Source organism: Prinia subflava, unplaced genomic scaffold (genome assembly GCF_021018805.1).
Source record: "Prinia subflava isolate CZ2003 ecotype Zambia unplaced genomic scaffold, Cam_Psub_1.2 scaffold_48_NEW, whole genome shotgun sequence".
Lineage (NCBI taxonomy): Eukaryota > Metazoa > Chordata > Aves > Passeriformes > Cisticolidae > Prinia > Prinia subflava.
Window position 1 is genome coordinate 90794 of NW_026961012.1, and position 21027 is coordinate 111820.

At 62.9% G+C, this 21027-nt stretch overlaps 2 protein-coding genes and 1 long non-coding RNA gene across 4 annotated transcripts; 2 read left to right on the forward strand and 1 right to left on the reverse strand.

Moving 5' to 3' along the window:
• Positions 1–502: 502 nt before the first annotated feature.
• On the forward strand, positions 503–9403 carry THAP7 (THAP domain containing 7). 2 transcript variants are annotated; one of them, XM_063425012.1, is made up of 6 exons: positions 503–595; positions 1424–1503; positions 4214–4369; positions 7171–7305; positions 8038–8587; positions 9269–9403. In XM_063425012.1, the coding sequence occupies exons 2-5, from the start codon at positions 1424–1426 to the stop codon at positions 8570–8572; spliced, it is 906 nt and encodes a 301-aa protein (XP_063281082.1). In that variant the 5' UTR covers positions 503–595; the 3' UTR covers positions 8573–8587; positions 9269–9403. The 2 variants fall into 2 exon arrangements, with proteins under 2 accessions (XP_063281082.1, XP_063281083.1); XM_063425013.1 differs by lacking the exon at positions 9269–9403 and having other exon boundaries at positions 8038–8614.
• On the forward strand, positions 5205–6096 carry LOC134565427 (uncharacterized). The gene is made up of 3 exons (XR_010083912.1): positions 5205–5404; positions 5734–5978; positions 6010–6096. It is a non-coding gene; the product is annotated as an uncharacterized LOC134565427 (long non-coding RNA).
• A 25-nt stretch (positions 9404–9428) lies between the features above and the next one.
• SLC27A5 (solute carrier family 27 member 5) lies at positions 9429–20605 on the reverse strand. The gene is given in 11 exon segments (XM_063425011.1): positions 9429–9609; positions 11163–11293; positions 11728–11825; positions 11906–12104; positions 12257–12347; positions 13044–13238; positions 13330–13454; positions 15538–15696; positions 16330–16539; positions 19359–19624; positions 19626–20605. Coding segments are annotated over 11 exon segments (2466 nt in total). The 5' UTR covers positions 20441–20605; the 3' UTR covers positions 9429–9432.
• Between the last annotated feature and the right edge of the window lie 422 nt (positions 20606–21027).

The window sequence follows — 21027 nt, forward strand, 5'->3', positions numbered from 1 at the left end:
ACGTTCCGGAGTCCTGAAAGCCCCGAGATCCCCCAAAACACGTCCGGAGGGACCTCAGAACCATCCCTACACCCCCTGGGGGTGCTGAAAGCCCCCAAACCCCCCAAGGCACCCCAAAACCCGCCGGGACACCCCAAAAGCGTCTTAACCTGATTGGGGGGGCTGAACCCCACCGAGAAACCCGCACAGTCTCTGCAAACCCCCCGCAGTCTGCTCGGGGGTGTCCGCAAAACCCTTTTAACCTCAATTGAAGGGGTGAAATCCCCAAAACGCCCCAAAACCCCCCAAAATCCCCCAAATCCCCCAAATCCCCCCAAATCCGCCCAAAGCCGCGGGAAGGGGCCGCAGAACGCCCCCGGCGAGGGGCGGGGCTTGACGGCGAAGGAGGCGGGGCGCGGCTCGGCCGGCCAATCACAGCGCAGAATGCAAATTAAGCGCGGGCTCAGGGGGCGCGGTTTAACGCCCACCTCGGAGTCTCAGCCAATGAGGAATAAGAGGCGGGGCCAGCTGGTGTAGGGGGGTTGTTCTCGCGGATATCGGAAATCTCGCGAGAGTTCCGGGGAGGCCGCGGCGGCGGCGGGATGGGAGCGCCGAGGTGGGGCCGGAACGGGGGGAAAAAAACGGGGAAAAAGCGGGGAAAAGAGGGAAAAAAGGCGCTCCGGGGTGCGGGGAGGACACGGGGAGGGGGCTCCGGCCATTGCGGGGAGATGTCAGCCCGCGGAGGGGCGGTGGTGGGGGCAGCGGGGCAGGCCGCGGGTGAGGGAGAATGGGGGCGAGGGGGGAATGGTGGGGAAGGGGAAATGGTGGGGAAGGGTCCGGGTGTGAAGGGAATGGTGGGGAAGGGTCCGGGTGTGAGGGGGGAATGGTGGGGAGGGGTCCGGGTGTGAGGGGGGAATGGTGGGGAGGGGTCCGGGTGTGAGGGGGGAATGGTGGGGAAGGGTCCGGGTGTGAAGGGAATGGTGGGGAAGGGTCCGGGTGTGAGGGGGGAATGGTGGGGAAGGGTCCGGGTGTGAGGGGGGAATGGTGGGGAAGGGTCCGGGTGTGAGGGGGGAATGGTGGGGAAGGGTCCGGGTGTGAGGGGGGAATGGTGGGGAAGGGTCCGGGTGTGAGGGGGGAATGGTGGGGAAGGGTCCCGCCGTGAGGGGGGAATGGTGGGGAAGGGTCCGGGTGTGAAGGGAATGGTGGGGAAGGGTCCGGGTGTGAGGGGGGAATGGTGGGGAGGGGTCCGGGTGTGAGGGGGGAATGGTGGGGAGGGGTCCGGGTGAGATGGGGAATGGTGGGGAAGGGTCCGGCTGCGATGGGGAATGGTGGGGAGGGGTCCGGCTGAGATGGGGAATGGTGGGGAGGGGTCCGGCCGTGGGAAGGGGGCTTGCGGTGTGGGTGAAGCCCGGGCGGGATTTTGGGGAGCCCCCTGACCCCGCAGATGCCCCGGCACTGCTCCGCCGCCGGCTGCTGCACCCGCGACACGCGAGACACCCGCGGCAGAGGCATCTCCTTCCACCGGTGAGAGCCGGGACACCCCCGGAGGGGAGAGACCCCCAGGGATGGGGAGACCCCCGGGAGGGGAGAGACCCCAGGGCATGGCCTGGGCCCGGGCAGCCCTCGGACACGAGCTGGGACAGGTGACACCCACCTTAGCAACGGGCTGGGACAGGGGTCACCACCTTAGCAACAGGCTGGGACAGGGGTCACCCCCTTAGCAACGGGCTGGGACAGGGGTCACCCCCTTAGCAACGGGCTGGGACAGGTGACACCCACCTTAGCAACGGGCTGGGACAGGTGTCACCCACCTTAGCTACGGGCTGGGACAGGTGTCACCTCCCTTAGCAATGGGCTGGGACAGGTGTCACCACCTTAGCAATGGGCTGGGACAGGTGTCACCCACCTTAGCAACGGGCTGGGACAGGTGTCACCCACCTTAGCAACGGGCTGGGACAGGTGTCACCTCCCTTAGCAACAGGCTGGGACAGGTGTCACCTCCCTTAGCAACGGGCTGGGACAGGTGTCACCTCCCTTAGCAACGGGCTGGGACAGGGGTCACCTCCCTTAGCAATGTGCTGGGACAGGTGTCACCTACCTTAGCAACGGGCTGGGACAGGTGTCACCTCCCTTAGCAACGGGCTGGGACAGGTGTCACCTCCCTTAGCAACGGGCTGGGACAGGTGTCACCCCCTTAGCAATGGGCTGGGACAGGTGTCACCTCCCTTAGCAACGGGCTGGGACAGGTGTCACCTCCCTTAGCAACAGGCTGGGACAGGTGTCACCCACCTTAGCAATGGGCTGGGACAGGTGTCACCTCCCTTAGCAACGGGCTGGGACAGGTGTCACCCCTCCCTTAGCAACGGGCTGGGACAGGTGTCACCCCCTTAGCAATGGGCTGGGACAGGTGTCACCCACCTTAGCTACGGGCTGGGACAGGTGTCACCTCCCTTAGCAACAGGCTGGGACAGGTGTCACCTACCTTAGCAACAGGCTGGGACAGGTGTCACCTCCCTTAGCAATGGGCTGGGACAGGTGTCACCTACCTTAGCAACGCGATGGGACAGGTGTCACCCCCTTAGCAATGGGCTGGGACAGGTGTCACCTCCTTAGCAACGGGCTGGGACAGGTGTCACCCCCTTAGCAATGGGCTGTCCCAGGTGTGTCTGTCCCCCCCCATTTGAGGGGTGGCTCAGCCCTGTCCCCCTTTAGCAGGCCAGGTTGGACTGTTCCATTTCCAGGTGCACGGGGGGAGGAAGATGTCATTCGGCCCGGCAGAATTTGGGAGGGTGGGAATTGCAGCCTTGTGGCTCACCTGTGTCACCTTTGTCACCTGTGCCCCCTGTGTGACCTGTGTCCCCTGTGTCACCTGTCTCACCTGTGCCCCCTGTGTGACCTGTGTCCCTTGTGTCCCCTGTGTCACCTGTGTCATCTGTGCCACCTGTGTGACCTCTGCCCCCTGTGTCACCTATGTCACCTTTGTGACCTGTGTTACCTGTGCCACCTGTGTCACCTGTGTCCCCCATTCTGTGTTCTCACTGTGTCCGTCCATGTTCTTGTGTCCCTCTGTCCCCGCCATTGTCCCCCCATGTCCCCATGTCCCTGTCCCTGTGTCCCCATGTCCTCCTGACACCTGTCCCTGTTCCCTGTCTGTCTGTATCCCTGTCACCTGTCCCCATGTCTCCCTGTCCCCTGTGTCTCCCTGTTCCCTTGTTGTCCCTGTTCCTGTCCCCCTGACCATGTCCCCCTGTCCCCATGTCCCCCTGTCCCCTGTCCCTGTCCTCCTGTCCCTGTCATCCGTCCCTGTCCCCTGTGTCCCCCGTCCCCGTCCCTGTCCCCCTGTCCCTGTTATCTGTCCCTGTCCCCTGTGTCTCCCTGTTCCCTTGTTGTCCCTGTTCCTGTCCCCCTGACTATGTCCCGCTGTCCCCATGTCCCCCTGTTCCCCTGTCCCCTGTCCCTGTCCTCCTGTCCCTGTCCTCTGTCCCTGTCCCCTGTGTCCCCCTGTCCCCGTCCCTGTCCCCCTGTCCCTGTTATCTGTCCCTGTCCCCTGTGTCCCCCTGTCCCCCTGTCCCTCTCCTCTGTCTGTGTCCCTCCTGTCCCCTGTCTCTCCTGTCCCCTCTGTCCCTGTCTGTGTCCCTGTTCCTGTTTGTGTTCTCTTGTCCTTGTCCTTGTCTGTGTCCCTGTCTATCTCCCTCTGTCCCTGTCCCCGTGTACCCTGTGTCCCCTGTCCCTGTCCCTGGTGTCCCTGTGTCCCCTGTCCCTGTTGTCCCTGTTGTCCCTGTTGTCCCTGTGTCCCCTGTTCCTGTCCCTGTTTGTGGTGTCCCCGTGTCCCTGTGTCCCTGTCACTGACACCTGTGTCCCTGTCCCCTGTTCCCTGTCCCTGCCCCTGTCCCTATCCCTGTCCCCCTGTGTCCCCCTGTCCCCTGTCCCCCTGTGTCCCCTGTGTCCCCTGACCCCTGTCCCCCTGTCCCTGTTCCTATGTCCCCTGTCCCTGTTCCTGGTCCCCCTGTGTCCCCTTGTCCCTGTCCCCCTGTGTCCCCTGTGTCCCCTGTGGCCCCTGACCCCTGTCCCCCTGTCCCTGTTCCTATGTCCCCTGTCCCTGTTCCTGGTCCCCCTGTGTCCCCTTGTCCCTGTCCCCCTGTGTCCCCTGTGTCCCCTGTCCCTGTCCCTTGTGTCCCCTGTCCCCGTGTGTCCCCTGTGTCCCCTGTGTCCCCTGTGTCCCCTGTCCCCGCAGGCTGCCGCGCAGGGACGACCCCCGCCGTGCGCAGTGGCTGGAGAACAGCCGGCGCCGCGACCCGGCGGGCGGGGGGCGCTGGGACCCCAGCTCCAAATACATCTACTTCTGTTCCCAGCACTTCGAGAGCTCCTGCTTCGAGCTAGTGGGATACAGGTGAGACAGGTGGGCTACAGGTGAGACTGGGACAGGTGAGACTGGGACAGGTGAGAGTGGGGACAGGTGAGACTGGGACAGGTGAGACTGGGACAGGTGAGACTGGGGACAGGTGAGACTGGGGACAGGTGAGACTGGGACAGGCGAGACTGGGGGGGCTGTATCTACTTCTGTTCCCAGCACTTCGAGCGCTCCTGCTTCGAGCTAGTGGGCTACAGGTGAGACTGGGACAGGTGAGAGTGGGGACAGGTGAGACCGGGGACAGGTGAGACTGGGGACAGGTGAGACTGGGACAGGTGAGACTGGGGGGGCTGTTCCCAGCTTCTGTTCCCAGCACTTCGAGCGCTCCTGCTTCGAGCTAGTGGGATGCAGGTGAGACTGGGACAGGTGAGACTGGGGGGACAGGTGAGACAGGTGGGCTACAGGTGAGACTGGGGGGCTACAGGTGAGACTGGGGACAGGTGAGACTGGGACAGGTGAGACTGGGACAGGTGAGACTGGGGGGGCTGTATCTACTTCTGTTCCCAGCACTTCGAGCGCTCCTGCTTCGAGCTACTGGGGTACAGGTGAGACTGGGGACAGGTGAGAACAGGTGGGCTACAGGTGAGACTGGGGACAGGTGAGAGTGGGACAGGTGAGACTGGGGGGGCTGTTCCCAGCTTCTGTTCGCAGCACTTCGAGCGCTCCAGCTTCGAGCTAATGGGGTACAGGTGAGACTGGGGACAGGTGAGACTGGGGACAGGTGAGACTGGGACAGGTGAGAGTGGGGACAGGTGAGACTGGGACAGGTGAGACTGGGACAGGTGAAAGTGGGACAGGTGAGACTGGGACAGGTGAGACTGGGACAGGTGAAAGTGGGACAGGTGAGAGTGGGACAGGTGAGACTGGAGGGGCTGTATCTACTTCTGTTCCCAGCACTTTGAGCGCTCCTGCTTCGAGCTAGTGGGATACAGGTGAGACAGGTGGGCTACAGGTGAGACTGGGCACAGGTGAGACTGGGACAGGTGAGACTGGGACAGGTGAGACTGGAGACAGGTGAGACTGGGACAGGTGAGACTGGGACAGGTGAGAGTGGGGGGGCTGTATCTACTTCTGTTCCCAGCACTTCGAGCGCTCCTGCTTCGAGCTAGTGGGCTACAGGTGAGACAGGTGGGCTACAGGTGAGACTGGGACAGGTGAGAGTGGGGACAGGTGAGACTGGGACAGGTGAGACTGGGGGGGCTGTATCTACTTCTGTTCCCAGCACTTCGAGCACTCCTGCTTTGAGCTAGTGGGCTACAGGTGAGACTGGGGACAGGTGAGAACAGGTGGGCTACAGGTGAGAGTGGGACAGGTGAGACTGGGGACAGGTGAGAGTGGGACAGGTGAGACTGGGGACAGGTGAGACTGGGGGGGCTGTTCCCAGCTTCTGTTCCCAGCACTTCGAGCGCTCCTGCTTCGAGCTAATGGGGTACAGGTGAGACTGGGGACAGGTGAGAGTGGGGACAGGTGAGACTGGGACAGGTGAGACTGGGGACAGGTGAGACTGGAGGGGCTGTATCTACTTCTGTTCCCAGCACTTCGAGCGCTCCTGCTTCGAGCTAGTGGGATACAGGTGAGACTGGGACAGGTGAGACTGGGACAGGTGAGAGTGGGGACAGGTGAGACTGGGACAGGCGAGACTGGGGGGGCTGTATCTACTTCTGTTCCCAGCACTTCGAGGACTCCTGCTTTGAGCTAGTGGGCTACAGGTGAGACTGGGGACAGGTGGAGGGGTCAGGGAGGGGCTGCAGATGAGCTGAGCTGGGTGCACGTGGGCTTGGGTGGGCAAAGGTGGGGCTGGGGTGCTCCAGGTGGGGCTACAGGTGAGACCAGGGGCTGCAGGTGAGCTGGGGTGGGCTACAGGTGAATCTGGGGTGCTCCAGGTGTGACCTGGGTTTGGCTCCAGGTGAGACTGGGGGCTGCAGTTGAGGGGGCACCCCAGGTATTTCAGAGATTTCTCAGGTATTTCAGGACCCCCTCAGGTATTTCAGGGAACCTCCCCCCCCGATATTTCAGGGGCCCCCCCAGGTATTTCAGCACCCCCCAGGTATTTCAGGATCCCCCAGGTATTTCAGGTACCCTCAGGTATTTCAGCCCCCCCCCAGGTATTTCAGGACCCCCCAGGTATTTCAGGTACCCTCAGGTATTTCAGCCCCCCCCCCCCAGGTATTCCCAGGTGTCCCAGCACCTTCCCTGGAGCTCAGGCCCCCCCAGGACTTTGGGGAGAGGGGCTGCCCCCGACCCCCCTGAGTTGGAGGAACTCCCTGAGCCCCAGGGTCCTCCCCGAGCCCGGGGTCCCCCCTGAGCCTTGGGGTCCCCCCTGACCCCTCCTTTGGGTTATAGGACCCCCCGCTGTTCCGGGGTCTCCCCCTGAGCCCCGGGGTGCCCCCTGACCCCTCCTTAGGTTAGAGGACCCCCTGCAGTTCTGGGGTTCCCCCTGACCCCCGGGGTCCCCCCCGAGCCCAGGGTCCCCCTGAGCCCTGGGGTCCCCCCTGACTCCCCTGGGTTGGAGGACCCCCTGCAGTTCTGGGGTCCCCCCTGATCCCGGGGTCCCCTCCGAGCTGTGGGGTGCCCCCTGACCCCAAGGTCCCCCCTGACCCCAGGGTTCCCCCTGACCCCCTGTGTCCCCCCGCAGTTCTGGGGTCCCCCCCGAGCCTTGGGGTCCCCCCTGTCCCCCCGTGTCCCCCCTGACCCCCATGTCCCCCTGACCCCCGTGTCCCCCCGCAGTTCTGGGGTCCCCCCTGACCCCTGTGTCCCCCTGTCCCCCGTGTCCCCCGCAGTGGCTACCACCGCCTCAAGGAGGGCGCCGTGCCCACCGTGTTCGCCACCGGCCCCCCCCGGCCCCCCCGGCCCCCCCGGCCCCCCCCTCTGGACAGTGACCCCCCGAAGCCGCTGCGCAGCGCCCGCAGGTGGAAGTGAGTCTGGGGGCTTTGGGGGGGGCTCCCCGCTCTGCTCCCCTCCCCCTGCCCTGCCGGGGCACCCCGGGACCCCTCCCCCAGGACCCCTCCCCTCCCACCGGGACCCCTCCCCCCGGACCCCTCCTCAGCATCTGGGCAGTCCTGGGGGGCTTCTGGGGGCTCCCAGGGTGAGGGGGCTCCCCAGTGTGTTCTGCATCTGGATGGGACCCGCCCATCCCCCAGAGCACCCCATCCCCCAGGACCCCCCATCCCCCAGGACTCCCCATTCCCTGGGACCCCCCATTCCCTGGGACCCCCCATTCCCCAAGACCCGCCACCCCCCAGGACCCCCCATTCCTCACTGGACCCCCTCTTCTTCCCTGATCTCTCCCATGCCCTGGGACCCCCTACCCCTGGGACCCCCTCATTCTCCACCAGACGCCCCATTCCCCTCACCTCCCCCACCCCTGGGACCCCCCATTCCCCCCACCCTTGACCCCCCCATCCCCCCTGACCTCCCCCATTCCCCAGGACCCCCCATTCCCCACCAGACCCCCATTCCCCCACCCTTGACCCTCCATTTCCCCCGACCTCCCCCACCCCTGGGTCCCTCCATTCCCCCCTGACCTCCCCCATCCCCTGACCTCCCCCACCCCTGGGACCCCCCATCCCCCCTGAGCTCCCCCTGCCCGCTCTCCCCGTGCCCGTTCCGGGGGTCTCTCCGGGCTAACCCCTCTCCCCTCCCGCCAGGCGCGAGCCCCTCCCGACCCCTCCGGACCCCCCGTTCCCCTCGGACGCCTCCTGCTTCCCACGGGACACCAAGGACCCCGGCCCGGCCCCTGCCGGCGCCCCCGGCGGCGTCCCGGCGCTGCCCGGCCCCTCGGGCTCCGTCCCGGAGACCCTCCTGGTGGCCACGGGCGACGAGGAAGCCACGACCACCCCGGCGCTGCCCGAGGGAGCTCCCCCGGCCGCCGCGGCCGCCGCGGCGAGGGCGGCAGCGCCGGGCCCGCCGTCGCCGTCGCTGTTCATGCTGCGGCTGCCGCCGCGCGCCGGCTCCTACATCCAGAGCGAGCACAGCTACCAGGTGGGCAGCGCGCTGCTCTGGAAGCGCCGCGCCGAGGCCGCGCTGGACGCGCTGGACAAGGCGCAGCGGCAGCTGCAGGCCGGCAAGCGCCGCGAGCAGCGGCTGCGGCTGCGGCTGGCGGAGCTGCAGAGGGAGCGCAGGGCACCGCCGGAGCCGCGCCGCAGCGCCCGCGAGCCGCCGCCGGACGGAGCGGGGCGGTGAGGAGAGCCCGGGGAGGTTTGTAAATAAAAACAGAAGAGATTTCGGCTTTTTGTAACGCGGAACGGGCGGGGATTGGTGGGGTTGGGGGGTTTAGGGAGGCGCCCCTCAGTGAGGGGTGGGATGGAGTTAGTGCAGGGCGGTGAGGAGAGCCCGGGGAGGTTTGTAAATAAAACCAGAGGAGATTTTGGGTTTTTTAATGCGGAACGCGTGGAGTTGGGAGCTGGGGGGGTTTAGGGAGGCGCCCCTCAGTGAGGGGCTGGGGTGGAGTTAGCTCAGGGCAGTGAGGAGACCCTCGGGGGAGGTTTGTAAATAAAAACAGAAGAGATTTCGGGTTTTTCTAACGCGGGACAGGTGGGGACCGGTGGAGCTGGGAGCAGAGGGGGTTTTAGGGAGTCGCCCCTCGGTGAGGGGTGGGATGGAGTCGTGCTGGAAATGGGGAGATTGGGGTGCGGTGTTGGGGAGAAACTCCTCCCTGTGGGGTTGGAAGAATCTCCTCCCTGTGGGGTTGGGAGAAACTCCTCCCTGTGGGCTTGGAATTCCCAGGGATTCATTCCCTGGGCAGGAACAGGACGAGGGTTTGGGATCTGCAGGTCAAGGAAGGGTTGGGGGCATCATCTGCCCCTTCTGGAAGGGAAAAATGAGGGGAAAACCCCCAAAAGCAGCCTGGAATGGGAATTAAAGGTTTAATTTCCACAGCCTGGAGGCACCGGGGCGGGGTGATGCCGATCCACCGCCCTCCTCCTGCTCCGACACGGCCCAAACCTCCCTGGAGGAAGCCCAAAGTGCCTGATTAGCCCCAAATTAGCCTTTGCTAATCACCCCGAGGCCATCAGCGCCCCGGGGCCGCCGCGGAAGAGCCGCTACAGACTGATCTTCATGTCGCGGATGGCGTCGAAGGTGTCGCGGGTCAGCGGCACGTAGGAGCGGCGCGCGTCGTCGCGGAAGAACAGGCGGTCCTGCACCACGCCGGGGTCGAAGCCCTCCTTGACCAGGTTGCTCTTGCACTGCTTGAAGGTGCCCGTGATCTCCAGGGCGTCCTGGGGACAGGGACGGCGGCGTTGGGGAGCGCCGCGGCCGCGGCAGCGGCGACCTCGGCGGCGTTGGCGCGGAGCCGCAGGCGGGGGCGCCGGGACTGGGGGACGTGTGGGGGTCTTTGGTGTGGGGTGACCCCCGTTGGCATCAGGTGACCATTGTTGGCACAAGGTGACCACCGTTGGCACAGGGTGCACATTGTAGACAGAGGGTGACCGCCTTTGGCACAGAGTCACCCCCATTGGCACAGGGTAACCCCATTGGCCCAAGGTGACCATTGTTGGCACAAGGTGACCACCATTGAGACAGGGTGGCCCTTGTGGACACAGGGTGACCCCCATTGGCACGAGGTGACCCCTGTTGGCACAGGGTGGCCCTGGTTGGCACAGGGTGACCCCCGTTGGCACAGGGTGACCCCTGTTGGCACAAGGTGACCACCGTTGGAACAGGGTGGCCCTCGTTGGCACAGGGTGACCCCCATTGGCACCAGGTGGCTCCCATTGGCACAGGGTGACCCCCGTTGGCACACGGGGACCCCCATTGGCACCCGGTGACTCTTGTTGGCACAGTGTGACACCCCCTTGGCATAGGGTGCCCCCCATTGGCACCAGGTGACCACCATTGGCACATGGTGGCCCTCGTTGGCACAGGGTGAGCCCTGTTGGCACCAGGTGATGCCCATCGGCACACAAGGACCCCCATTGGCACCAGGTGACCCCTGTTGGCACCAGGTGACCCCTGTAGGCACAAGGTGACTCTTGTTGGCACAGTGTGACACCCCCTTGGCATAGGGTGCCCCCCGTTGGCACAGAGTGGCCCCCATTGGCACAGGGTGGCCCTCGTTGGCACAGGGTGATGCTTGTTGGAACAGAGTGGCCCTTATGGACACAGGGTGAACCCCGTTGGCACAGAGTGACCCACGTTGCCACAAGGTGACCCCCATTGGCACCAGGTGACCCCTGTAGGCACAGGGTGACCCCCGTTGGCACAGTGACCACCACTGTCATGGGAAAGGGGGGACCTCAAGGCCATCGTCCGAACGACGCCGTCATCGGCACAGAGTGACCCCTGACCAAGTGACCGTCACCAGGAATGACCGGACAGTGCCACCAACAATGGGGTGGCTCCCCCACACTGTCCCCAGGGCACCGTTACTGGCACAGGGTGACCCCCGGCGTCACTGGAAACTGAGGGGGCACCAGTGCCGTGACTGGAACCAACTGGGAGAGCTCCAAAATCCCCTCCAACCCAAACCATTCCATGATTGCACCCTGCCAGGACCCAACTGGGAGAGCTCCAAAGTCCAACCCAAACCATTCCATGATTCCACTTGGCTGTGATTGGAACTGGAAGAGCTCCAAAGTCCCTTCCAACCCAAACCATTCCGTGATTCCACCCTGCCAGGACCCAACTGGGAGAGCTCCAAAGTCCAACCCAAACCATTCCACGATTCCACCTGGCCTGACAGGTCCTCCAGAGCTCGACCATCCTCATCCAAAGCCCCACCCCAGCCCCCCGAAGCCCCCCCGGCGCCCCACAGGGTGGGGGTCCCGCTGACCTGGATGCGGACGAAGCGGGGCGCGGCGTAGGCGGGCAGCGTGTCCCTCGTGAAGGCGTAGAGTTTGTCACCGTCGAAGGTGGCCCCGTCCTTGAGGCACACGGCGGCCATGCCACAGCGGCCCTCGCACCCTGCGGACACCGCCTGCGGTCACCTGGGGCAGGTGACCATCTCCACCTCCCTGGAGCCTTCTCGGGGCGCCCTGCGCTGCTGTGGGGGGTCTTGTGTGGCCAAACGTGTTTTGGGTGGGTCTGTCCCAGTTTTGGTGCCGCAGAGGCCTCTGTGATGGTGGTGGAGGCACCAGAACGATGCCGGCTGCTCATTTTGGGTGAATCTTTCCTATTTTTGCCTCCTTTGCTGCCACACGGACCCCGCACCTGGCACTTGCTTTGGGCAACCAAGTCCCGTTGTAACTTTTTTTGGGAGGGGGATCCTTGGGGCCGTTGTGGGGGAGGTTTTGTGCTCAAAACAGCTCTGGATGTTTGAAGTCCCTTTTGAACCTCCTTGCCGGGGACGCGTCGCCTGCCTCAGACACCCCCCGGTCCCTCATTTCGGCGGCACTCACCCGGCACAGCCACGCCGTAGACGTTGACCTCCTGGATGAAGCTCACCAAGCCCAGCGTGGCCTCCACCTCTGTCGTGGCCACGTTCTCCCCTTTCCATCTGGGGAGGAGAAGGGACGGGGCTGTGACCGGGGCGGATTTGGGCTGTCCCCGATCGCTCGGGGAGGCTTCGGGAGTTACCGGAAGGTGTCCCCGACGCGGTCCTGGAAGTAGATGAACTTCTCGGCGTCCATCATGAGCAGGTCGCCGCTGTTGAAGAAGACGTCGCCCTTGGCCAAGACGTTCCTCAGGATCTTCTTCTCCGTCTTCTGCGAGTCGCCGGCGTAGCCGTGGAACGGGGTGTTGGTGGTGATTTTCATCACCAGCAGCCCCGTCTCGCCTTCGGGGAGGGAGAGGAGGGTTGGAGACTGCCCAAGCCCTGCTTTGGCTTCTCCCAGGGGTTCCTGGTGGCTTCCAGCCCGCAGGGTGGTGGTGGCCAGGGCTGAGAGGTGGTTTTGGGGTGTGTCAGCCCCGGCGAGGCGCGTCCCTTACCGGGCCTGACGGGGATGCAGAGCCCCCGCTCGTCGCGCACGGGCTCGTCCTCCTCCACGTTGTACCTGACCAGCTCGAAGGGGGCGAAGAACTGCAGGGGAGGGAGAAACGTGGGATTAAAAACAGGGAGGAGGATTTCCTTCCACTGGTCTGCTGTGATTGGTTTGTTCCAACCCACCTGGGTGTGTCCCCCCCATCCCCAACATTCTGGGGATTAAAAACCATCTGGTTTTATTTGTTTTTAATTTTAAACCTTTTAGTTAGAATCGTTAAATCTTATCTCGACCCTGTTTAAATTAGGGTTAATCTGATTGATTCAAGCTGTGAATGAGCTCATGGTGGCATCTTCCAACTTCAGGAGCTGTGGGACAACATGATGTGGAAAAAGTGGGGAGAAAATCTGATTTTTTGCAGCTTTTGTTCAACAGGTGAATGAGGGCTGAGACCTGGCACCAAAGAGGCACCAAAGATGACCAGGCCCCATGGACACCCCAAAACCAGGCTGCAAATCACCACTGTTGAGTCAACGTTGGCCAGCCAGGTGGAGAGGACTCATTTTGGGTGTGAAAAGGGGGTTCTGGGGACTCTGCTTCTGTGCCAGCCCAACCTGAGGATGGCGTTCACTTCCCCAGGGGTGTCACTGTTGGCTCCACCACCAAGAGGTGCACCCAAGACCCCTTTCCTTGGCTGAAACCCAACCTGAGGCGCCACCTTGGGCCCCTCAAGGCATCGTCCCCTCGTCACCGGCGCCGTCCCCAGCGCCCCACCCCGATGAGTGCGGCCTCACCTTGAGGAACCTGTTGGCCCTACCCACGGCCCCGACCTTCCCGGTGTAGTTGATGAAGCCGGCGTTGCCCTCGGTGGCGCCGTAGAACTCCCAGACGGCCACGGGCCCAAAGCGCCGCAGGAACTCGCGCCACACCTCCGCCCTCAGGCCGTTGCCCATGGCCATGCGCACGCCGTGCTCCCGGTCATCGGCGCGCTGCGGGTGACACGGGCACAGGGGCCACCCCGGGGTGTCACCAGAGGGCCGCTGACCCCCGCGGGGGGGTTTGGGGCGGGCGGGGTCTCACCTTGGGCGTGTTGCACAGGTAACGCATGAGCTCGCCCACGTACTGGATGACGGAGACGTTGTAGCGCCGGCAGTCGGCCCAGAACTGCGAGGCCGAGAACTTGGCCCGCAGGACACAGGTGGCACCTGGGGGACACGGCACGGGGGGACGGTGACCCCACCACTGTTCCCTTTCACCCTTGTCTCCATCCAACCATCCATCCATCATCCATCCATCCATCCATCCATCCATCCATCCATCCATCCATCATCCATCCATCATCCATCATCCATCATCCATCATCCATCATCCATCATCCATCCATCATCCATCATCCATCATCCATCATCCATCATCCATCCATCATCCATCCATCCATCCATCATCCATCATCCATCATCCATCCATCATCCATCATCCATCCATCATCCCATCATCCAACATCCAATCCATCATCCATCCTCCATCATCCATCCATCATCCATCATCCATCATCCATCATCCATCATCCATCCATCATCCATCCATCATCCATCATCATCCATCATCCATCATCCATCCATCATCCATCATCCATCCATCCATCCATCCATCCATCATCCCAACCATCATCATCCATCATCCATCCATCATCCATCATCCATCATCCATCATCCATCATCCATCCATCCATCATCCATCATCCATCATCCATCATCCATCATCCAACCATCCATCATCCATCCACATCCATCCATCATCCATCATCCATCCATCATCCATCATCCATCCATCATCCATCATCCATCATCCATCATCCATCCATCCATCATCCATCATCCATCCACATCCATCCAACATCCATCCATCATCCATCAACCATCCATCATCCATCCATCATCCATCATCCATCCATCATCCATCATCCATCCATCCCATCATCCATCCATCATCCATCATCCATCATCCATCATCATCCATCCATCATCCATCATCCATCACCATCATCCATCATCCATCATCCATCATCCATCATCCATCATCCATCATCCATCCATCCATCATCCATCATCCATCATCCATCATCCATCATCCATCCATCATCCATCCATCATCCATCCATCCATCATCCATCCATCATCCATCCATCATCCATCCATCCATCATCCATCCATCATCCATCCATCATCCATCCATCCATCATCCATCCATCATCCATCATCCATCATCCATCATCCATCATCCATCCATCATCCATCATCCATCCATCATCCATCATCCATCATCCATCCATCATCCATCATCCATCATCCATCCATCATCCATCATCCATCCATCATCCATCATCCATCATCCATCATCCATCATCCATCCATCATCCATCCATCATCCATCATCAATCATCCATCCATCATCCATCCATCATCCATCAACCATCATCCATCCATCATCCATCCATCATCCATCCATCATCCATCATCCATCATCCATCCATCATCCATCCATCATCCATCCATCATCCATCATCCATCATCCATCCATCATCCATCATCCATCATCCATCCATCATCCATCATCCATCATCCATCATCCATCATCCATCCATCATCCATCATCCATCCATCATCCATCCATCATCCATCCATCATCCATCCATCATCCATCATCCATCATCCATCATCCATCATCCATCATCCATCCATCATCCATCATCCATCCATCATCCATCATCCATCATCCATCATCCATCATCCATCCATCATCCATCCATCATCCATCCATCATCCATCATCCATCCATCATCCATCCATCATCCATCCATCATCCATCATCCATCCATCATCCATCATCCATCCATCATCCATCCATCATCCATCATCCATCCATCATCCATCATCCATCATCCATCCATCATCCATCATCCATCCATCATCCATCCATCATCCATCATCCATCATCCATCCATCCATCATCCATCCATCATCCATCATCCATCATCCATCTATCATCCATCCATCATCCATCATCCATCATCCATCATCTATCCATCATCCATCCATCATCCATCATCCATCATCCATCCATCATCCATCATCCATCATCCATCATCCATCATCCATCCATCATCCATCCCTCCCCATCCATCCCTCCCGTTCCCTCCTCCCCTCCCGGCCGTTCCTGTTCCCATTCCCACTCCTCTTCCCGCTCCCGTTCCCGTTCCCGTTCCCGTCCGTTCCCGGTGTTACGTACCGACCTCGAGGCAGCCCCCGAGCCCGACCAGCAGCCCGGCAGAGTGGTAGAGCGGCAGCGTGGTGTAGACGACGTCGTCGCGCCGCAGGCCGCAGATCCGGGCCAGGCTGGCCATCATCATCAGCCTCATCTCCGTGATCACCGCGGCCTTGGGCAGCCCTGGGGGGACAAATCCCGGGTGGGATGGGGGCTCCGGGGCGGGGAGTGGGCGGCAAAGCCCTCTGCAGCTGGGGGTGTCTGTCCCTCGTCGGAGGAACCTTATCCAGGTGGTCATCCAGTGTCACCTGGACACCTGGGCCCACCCATCCACGCTTCCGAGGGTGCCCACCTGTCCAGGTGCCCACTTAGGGCTCCCTTGGGTGCTCCCCGCACCCCTCCTGGACTGTCATCCCTGTGGTTGTCACCCAGTGAGTGACGCCCAACCCTCCTGTGGACACGGCACACACCTGGCCCAGGTGGAGCCACCATGGTCAGGGCTGGAGGAAGAGCCCCCCAGGACTCCTCCAACCTGCCCGTGCTGACCGGCCTGTGTGGGCACGGCCGGGACACACCTGGCCCAGGTGGAGCCACCATGGCCGGGAGTTGGGTCTGGTTGGCTTTGGGGGTTGACCAGGGATGTCCCACCCCACCCCAATGAGTGACCCTCCTGTGGACCCGGCACACACCTGGCCCAGGTGCACCCGTGGTGGTCAGGGCTGGAGAAAGACCCCCCAGGACCCCTCCAAGCTGCCCATCCTCACCCACCCACTCAAGCTCCTCCCAGCCCAGGCGCGGCGAGATCGCCCGGCTCACCGGTGGTGCCGGAGGTGTAGATGTACATGGCCTTGGAGTCGCCGGTGACGCCGGCGCGGTGCCGGGCGGGCGGGGGCTCATCGGGCGCGGCCTCGATGGCGGGGAGCAGCGCCTCGACGCCCGGCGTGGGCGACGCCCGGCTCAGGTAGAAGACGCGGACGCCGTCGCGCTGCAGGTCCGGCAGCACCTCCTCCACGGCCTCGTGGAGCTCTGCGGGACACGGGGGAGGTCCCACGGGGGTGAGAGTGTGGGAGGGGACACAGAGGGGAGCACCCAAGGGGGCCCCAAACGGGCACCCGGCCAGGTGGGCACCCTCGGAGTCACAGATGGGCCAAGGCGCCCAGGTGAACACCCCAGGTATCCCAAACGGGCGCCCAGCATGCCCTGAATAGGGACGCATGCCCTGAATAGGGACGGCAGTGGGGTGGGCGTTGTGGGAATCGTGGATGGCGTCCCCAGGTGGGCACTCCAAGGTGCCCCCAAATGGGCACCCGGCCAGGTGGGCACCCTCAGAATCATGAATTGAGGGCCCCGGGTGGGCACCTGGTCAGGTGGGCGCCCCAGACATCCCAAATGGGCACCCAGAGCACCCCAGGTGGGCACCAGACACGTCACAAGTGTGAGCTGTGATCGTGTGGGCCCCCAAAGATCCAGGATGGGGGACCCAAGGGTCCCGGGCACCCCAAAGGTCCAGGATGGGGGACCCAAGGGTCTCAGGCACCCCAAAGGTCCAGGATGGGGGACCCAAGGTCCTGGGCACCCCAAAGGTCCAGGATGGAGCACCCAAGGGTCCCGGGCACCCCAAAGGTCCAGGATGGGGGACCCAAGGGTCCCGGGCACCCCAAAGGTCCAGGATGGGGAACCCAAGGGTCCCAGGCACCCCGAGGTTCCCCAGGCGCACCCTGTGTGCCCCAGTGGGGGTCCCTGGTTGCCCAGACACCCCCACACTTTGGGGAGCCCCCTGAGCACCCCAGAGGGGGTCCCGTGATCCCCTCCAGCCACCCCACACCCCCCCAGGGGCGCTCTGAGCCTCCCAAGGGGGTCCCTGCTCCCCAGGTCCCCCCAACCTGCCCGAGGGGTGCCCTGAGCACCTCAAAAGGGGGGTCCCGATCAGTCAGGGCCCCACGGTAACCCCAAAGGGGGGCCCCAATCACCCCTAGGGGAGCCCCGATCCCACGGGGGCCCCAGGGAGTGACACACGTGACACACGGGAAGGGACAGTGACACACACGGACACACGCAAAGGGACAGTGACACACATGGATACACGGGAAGGAACAGTGACACACATGAAGGGACAGTGACACACGTGCAGGCCGTGACACACACAGACACATGGGAAGGGACAGTGACACACATGAAGGGACAGTAATACGCATGGACACACGGGAAGAGACAGTGACACACGTGAAGGGACAGTGACACACATGAAGGGACAGTGACACATATAGGCACATGGGAAGGGACAGCGACACACATGAATGGACAGTGACACACGTGAAGGGACAATGGACAGTGACACATGTGCACAGGCACATCCAGGCCATGACACACACGGACACATGGGAAGGGACAGTGACACACACGAAGGGACAGTGACACACATGGACACACGGGAAGGGACAGTGACACACGTGAAGGGACAATGGACAGTGACACACATGAAGGGACAGTGACACACATGGACACACATGAAGGGACAGTGACACACATGGAGGGACAGTGACACACATGCAAACTCTCCACCACACGTGCACTCAGCGGGGCTGGCAAGGACAAGGGTGGCCTTGGTGGCTGTGCCCCCCCTGTCCCCACAGCCCCCCTGACCACCCTGTGCAGGGCAGGTTTCCCCAGTGCCCTGAACGCTCCGTTCGTCCCCTGTCACCGGGGCTGGTGACAGCCGGGGTGGCCTTGGGGACCACAACTCCCCACATTCCCAAAGTCCCCACTGATGCCCTGCTGTCCCCTGTAACCAGGGCTGGTGACAACGAGGGTGGCCTTGGTGATCACAACCCCACCAAGCTCCCAAAGCCCCCTGGACGCTCTGTTTGTCCCCTCTCACCGGGGCTGGACAGCAGCAGGATGGCCTTGGTGACAACCACAGTGACCTTGGTGACCACAACTTCCCGTGTCCCCCACGCCCCCTGACACCCCGCCGTCCCCTCTCACTGGGGCTGGTGACAACTGGGGTGACTTTTGTGACCACAACTCCCCATGTCCTCTGTGCCCCCTGACGCCCTGCTGTCCCCTCTCACCAGGGCTGGCCAGCACCAGGGTGGCCTTGGTGACCACAACCCTGCCAAGCTCCCAAAGTCCTCCAATGCTGTGCTGTCCCCTCTCACCGGGGCTGGTGACAGCTGGGGTGACCTTGGTGACAACCATGGTGACCTTGGTGACCACAACTCCCCGTGTCCCGCACTCCCCCTGACACCCCGCTGTCCCCTCTCACCGGGGCTGGTGGCAACTGGGGTGGCCTTGGTGACCACAGTGTGACCTTGGTGACCACAACTCCCCGTGTCCCCCATGCCCCCTGACACCCCGCCGTCCCCTCTCACTGGGGCTGGTGACAACTGGGGTGACTTTTGTGACCACAACTCCCCATGTCCTCTGTGCCCCCTGACGTCCTGCTGTCCCCTCTCACCGGGGCTGGCCAGCACCAGGGTGGCCTTGGTGACAACCAGGGTGGCCTTGGGGACCACAACTCCCCATGTTCCCAAAGCCCTCCAACACTGTGCTGTCCCCTGTCACCGGGGCTGGTGACAACCGAGGTGGCCTTGGTGACCACAACTCCCTGTGTCCCCCACGCCCCCTGACACCCCTCTGTCCCCTCTCACCGGGGCTGGTGGCAACTGGGGTGGCCTTGGTGACCACAACCCCACCAAGCTCCCAAAGCCCCCTGAACGCTCTGTTCGTCCCCTCTCACCGGGGCTGCCCAGCACCAGAGTGGCCTTGGTGACCACAGTGAGATCTTGGTGACCACAACTCCCTGTGTCCCCCACGGCCCCTGACACCCTGCTGTCCCCTCTCACCGGGGCTGGCCAGCACCAGGGTGGCCTGGGCGGCGTCCAGCGCGTGCCGCAGCGCCCGGCCCCGCACGTTGCAGTTGAGGCAGGCCATGGGGCAGCCCAGCTTGGCCAGCGCCAGCCACGTCCACAGGTACGCCGGCTCGTTGGGCAGGAACACGGCGACCGTGCGGCCGCTCTGCAGCCCCAGCCGCCGGCACAGGGCCCAGGCAGCGCGGTTGCTGCGCCGGTCCACGTCCTCGAAGGTGTAAACCTCGTCCTGGAAGCGCAGCGTCTGCCCACAGGAGGGGAGCCAGCCGGGCTGCGGCCGCCGGCACCAGCACCAGCAGCAGCAGCAGCCCGGCCACGGCCGCCGCCGCGGCCCCCAGCACCGCCATGGCCACGGGGCACCGGTGGCTCCCGCTGCGCCGGTGACCAAGGTCCACTGGCCGCCCTTTGGCCTGGCCGTGCCGGGATTGCGGCGTTGCCGGGGTCCGGAGTTCGCTGTTCTTTGGGGCTCTGCTGTTTGTTTGCTTTCCTTCCCTCTGGAGCTTCTTCTTTCCTTTTTTTTGTTCTCCCTTCCCCGCCCCAAGGTGTGGCTCGGCAACCTGAGGCTCCCACTGCCAAGTGCTTCTGCAGGGCTTGCCACCCTGGCTGTCTGTCTGTCTGTCCGGCCATCCAGCCTCTGCCACCCCGGCTGTCCGTCTGTCTGTCTGTCCAGCCATCCAGCCTCTGCCAGCCCGGCTGTCTGTCTGTCCGGCCATCCAGCCTCTGCCATCCTGTCTGTCTGTCTGTCCGGCCATCCAGCCTCTGCCACCCCGGCTGTCTGTCTGTCTGTCCAGCCATCCAGCCTCTGCCATCCTGTCTGTCTGTCTGTCCAGCCATCCAGCCTCTGCCACCCCAGCTGTCTGTCTGTCTGTCCAGCCATCCAGCCTCTGCCACCCCAGCTGTCCGTCTGTCTGTCCGGCCATCCGGCCTGGCCACTCGTATCCTTCTGGCTGCTCAGCAGGACAGCACAGCTGCCAAACCAGGCTCTGTCTGTCTGTCTGCACATCCCTGTGTCTGTGTGTGTGTCCGTGTGTCCATGTGCCCATCAGCTGTGTGTCCATCCTCCCACAGGCACGCTCGGCTCATCTGTCACCGCGTCCGTTTATCCTTCTGTCCGTCTGTCCACTGCCATCCGTCCCTCTGTCCCTCCTGGGCTGGGGGCACTGGGGGCTCTGGGAGCAGCTCCAGGCACCCCCGGGGGCAGCTGGGCCCCCCTCATGTCTCCAGTGAACCCCAAATTCCCGCAGGTGACCCCAAATTCCCCAGGTGACCCCAAATTCCCCCAGGTGACCCCAAATTCCCGCAGGTGACCCCGCACATCCCCCTTGGTAGAACACCGGGAATCAGCCCCTGGGCCTTTATTGCTTCTCCTGGGGAATCCCCGCTCCGAGCCTTCCTCTCCGGTTTCCCGGGACACCGGGGCCGCTCCCCCGGTCCGGCCCGGCCCCAGAGCCGCTCCCCGGCCGCAGGAACGGGACTTTCCCTCCGTGCCAGCTCCGGGCCGAGCTGCGTGTTGGAGCGCGGGTCGTTCACCTCGTCCCCGTTCCAAACACGGCAGGTGGGGCACGGCCTCACCTCTGCCTCCGATCCGCTGCCAAACCGCCCCCAGCACCGCGGGGTTTGTTTTTTATTTTTTATTTTTTATTTT

Bases quoted from the DNA above. Each gene is read 5' to 3' on its own strand.
- THAP7 (XM_063425012.1), top strand. From the start codon at position 1,424: ATGCCCCGGCACTGCTCCGCCGCCGGCTGCTGCACCCGCGACACGCGA. The intron at 1,504-4,213 runs GTGAGAGCCGGG...CTGTCCCCGCAG, and splicing joins AGAGGCATCTCCTTCCACCG to GCTGCCGCGCAGGGACGACC. The intron at 7,306-8,037 runs GTGAGTCTGGGG...CCCTCCCGCCAG, and splicing joins CGCAGCGCCCGCAGGTGGAA to GCGCGAGCCCCTCCCGACCC.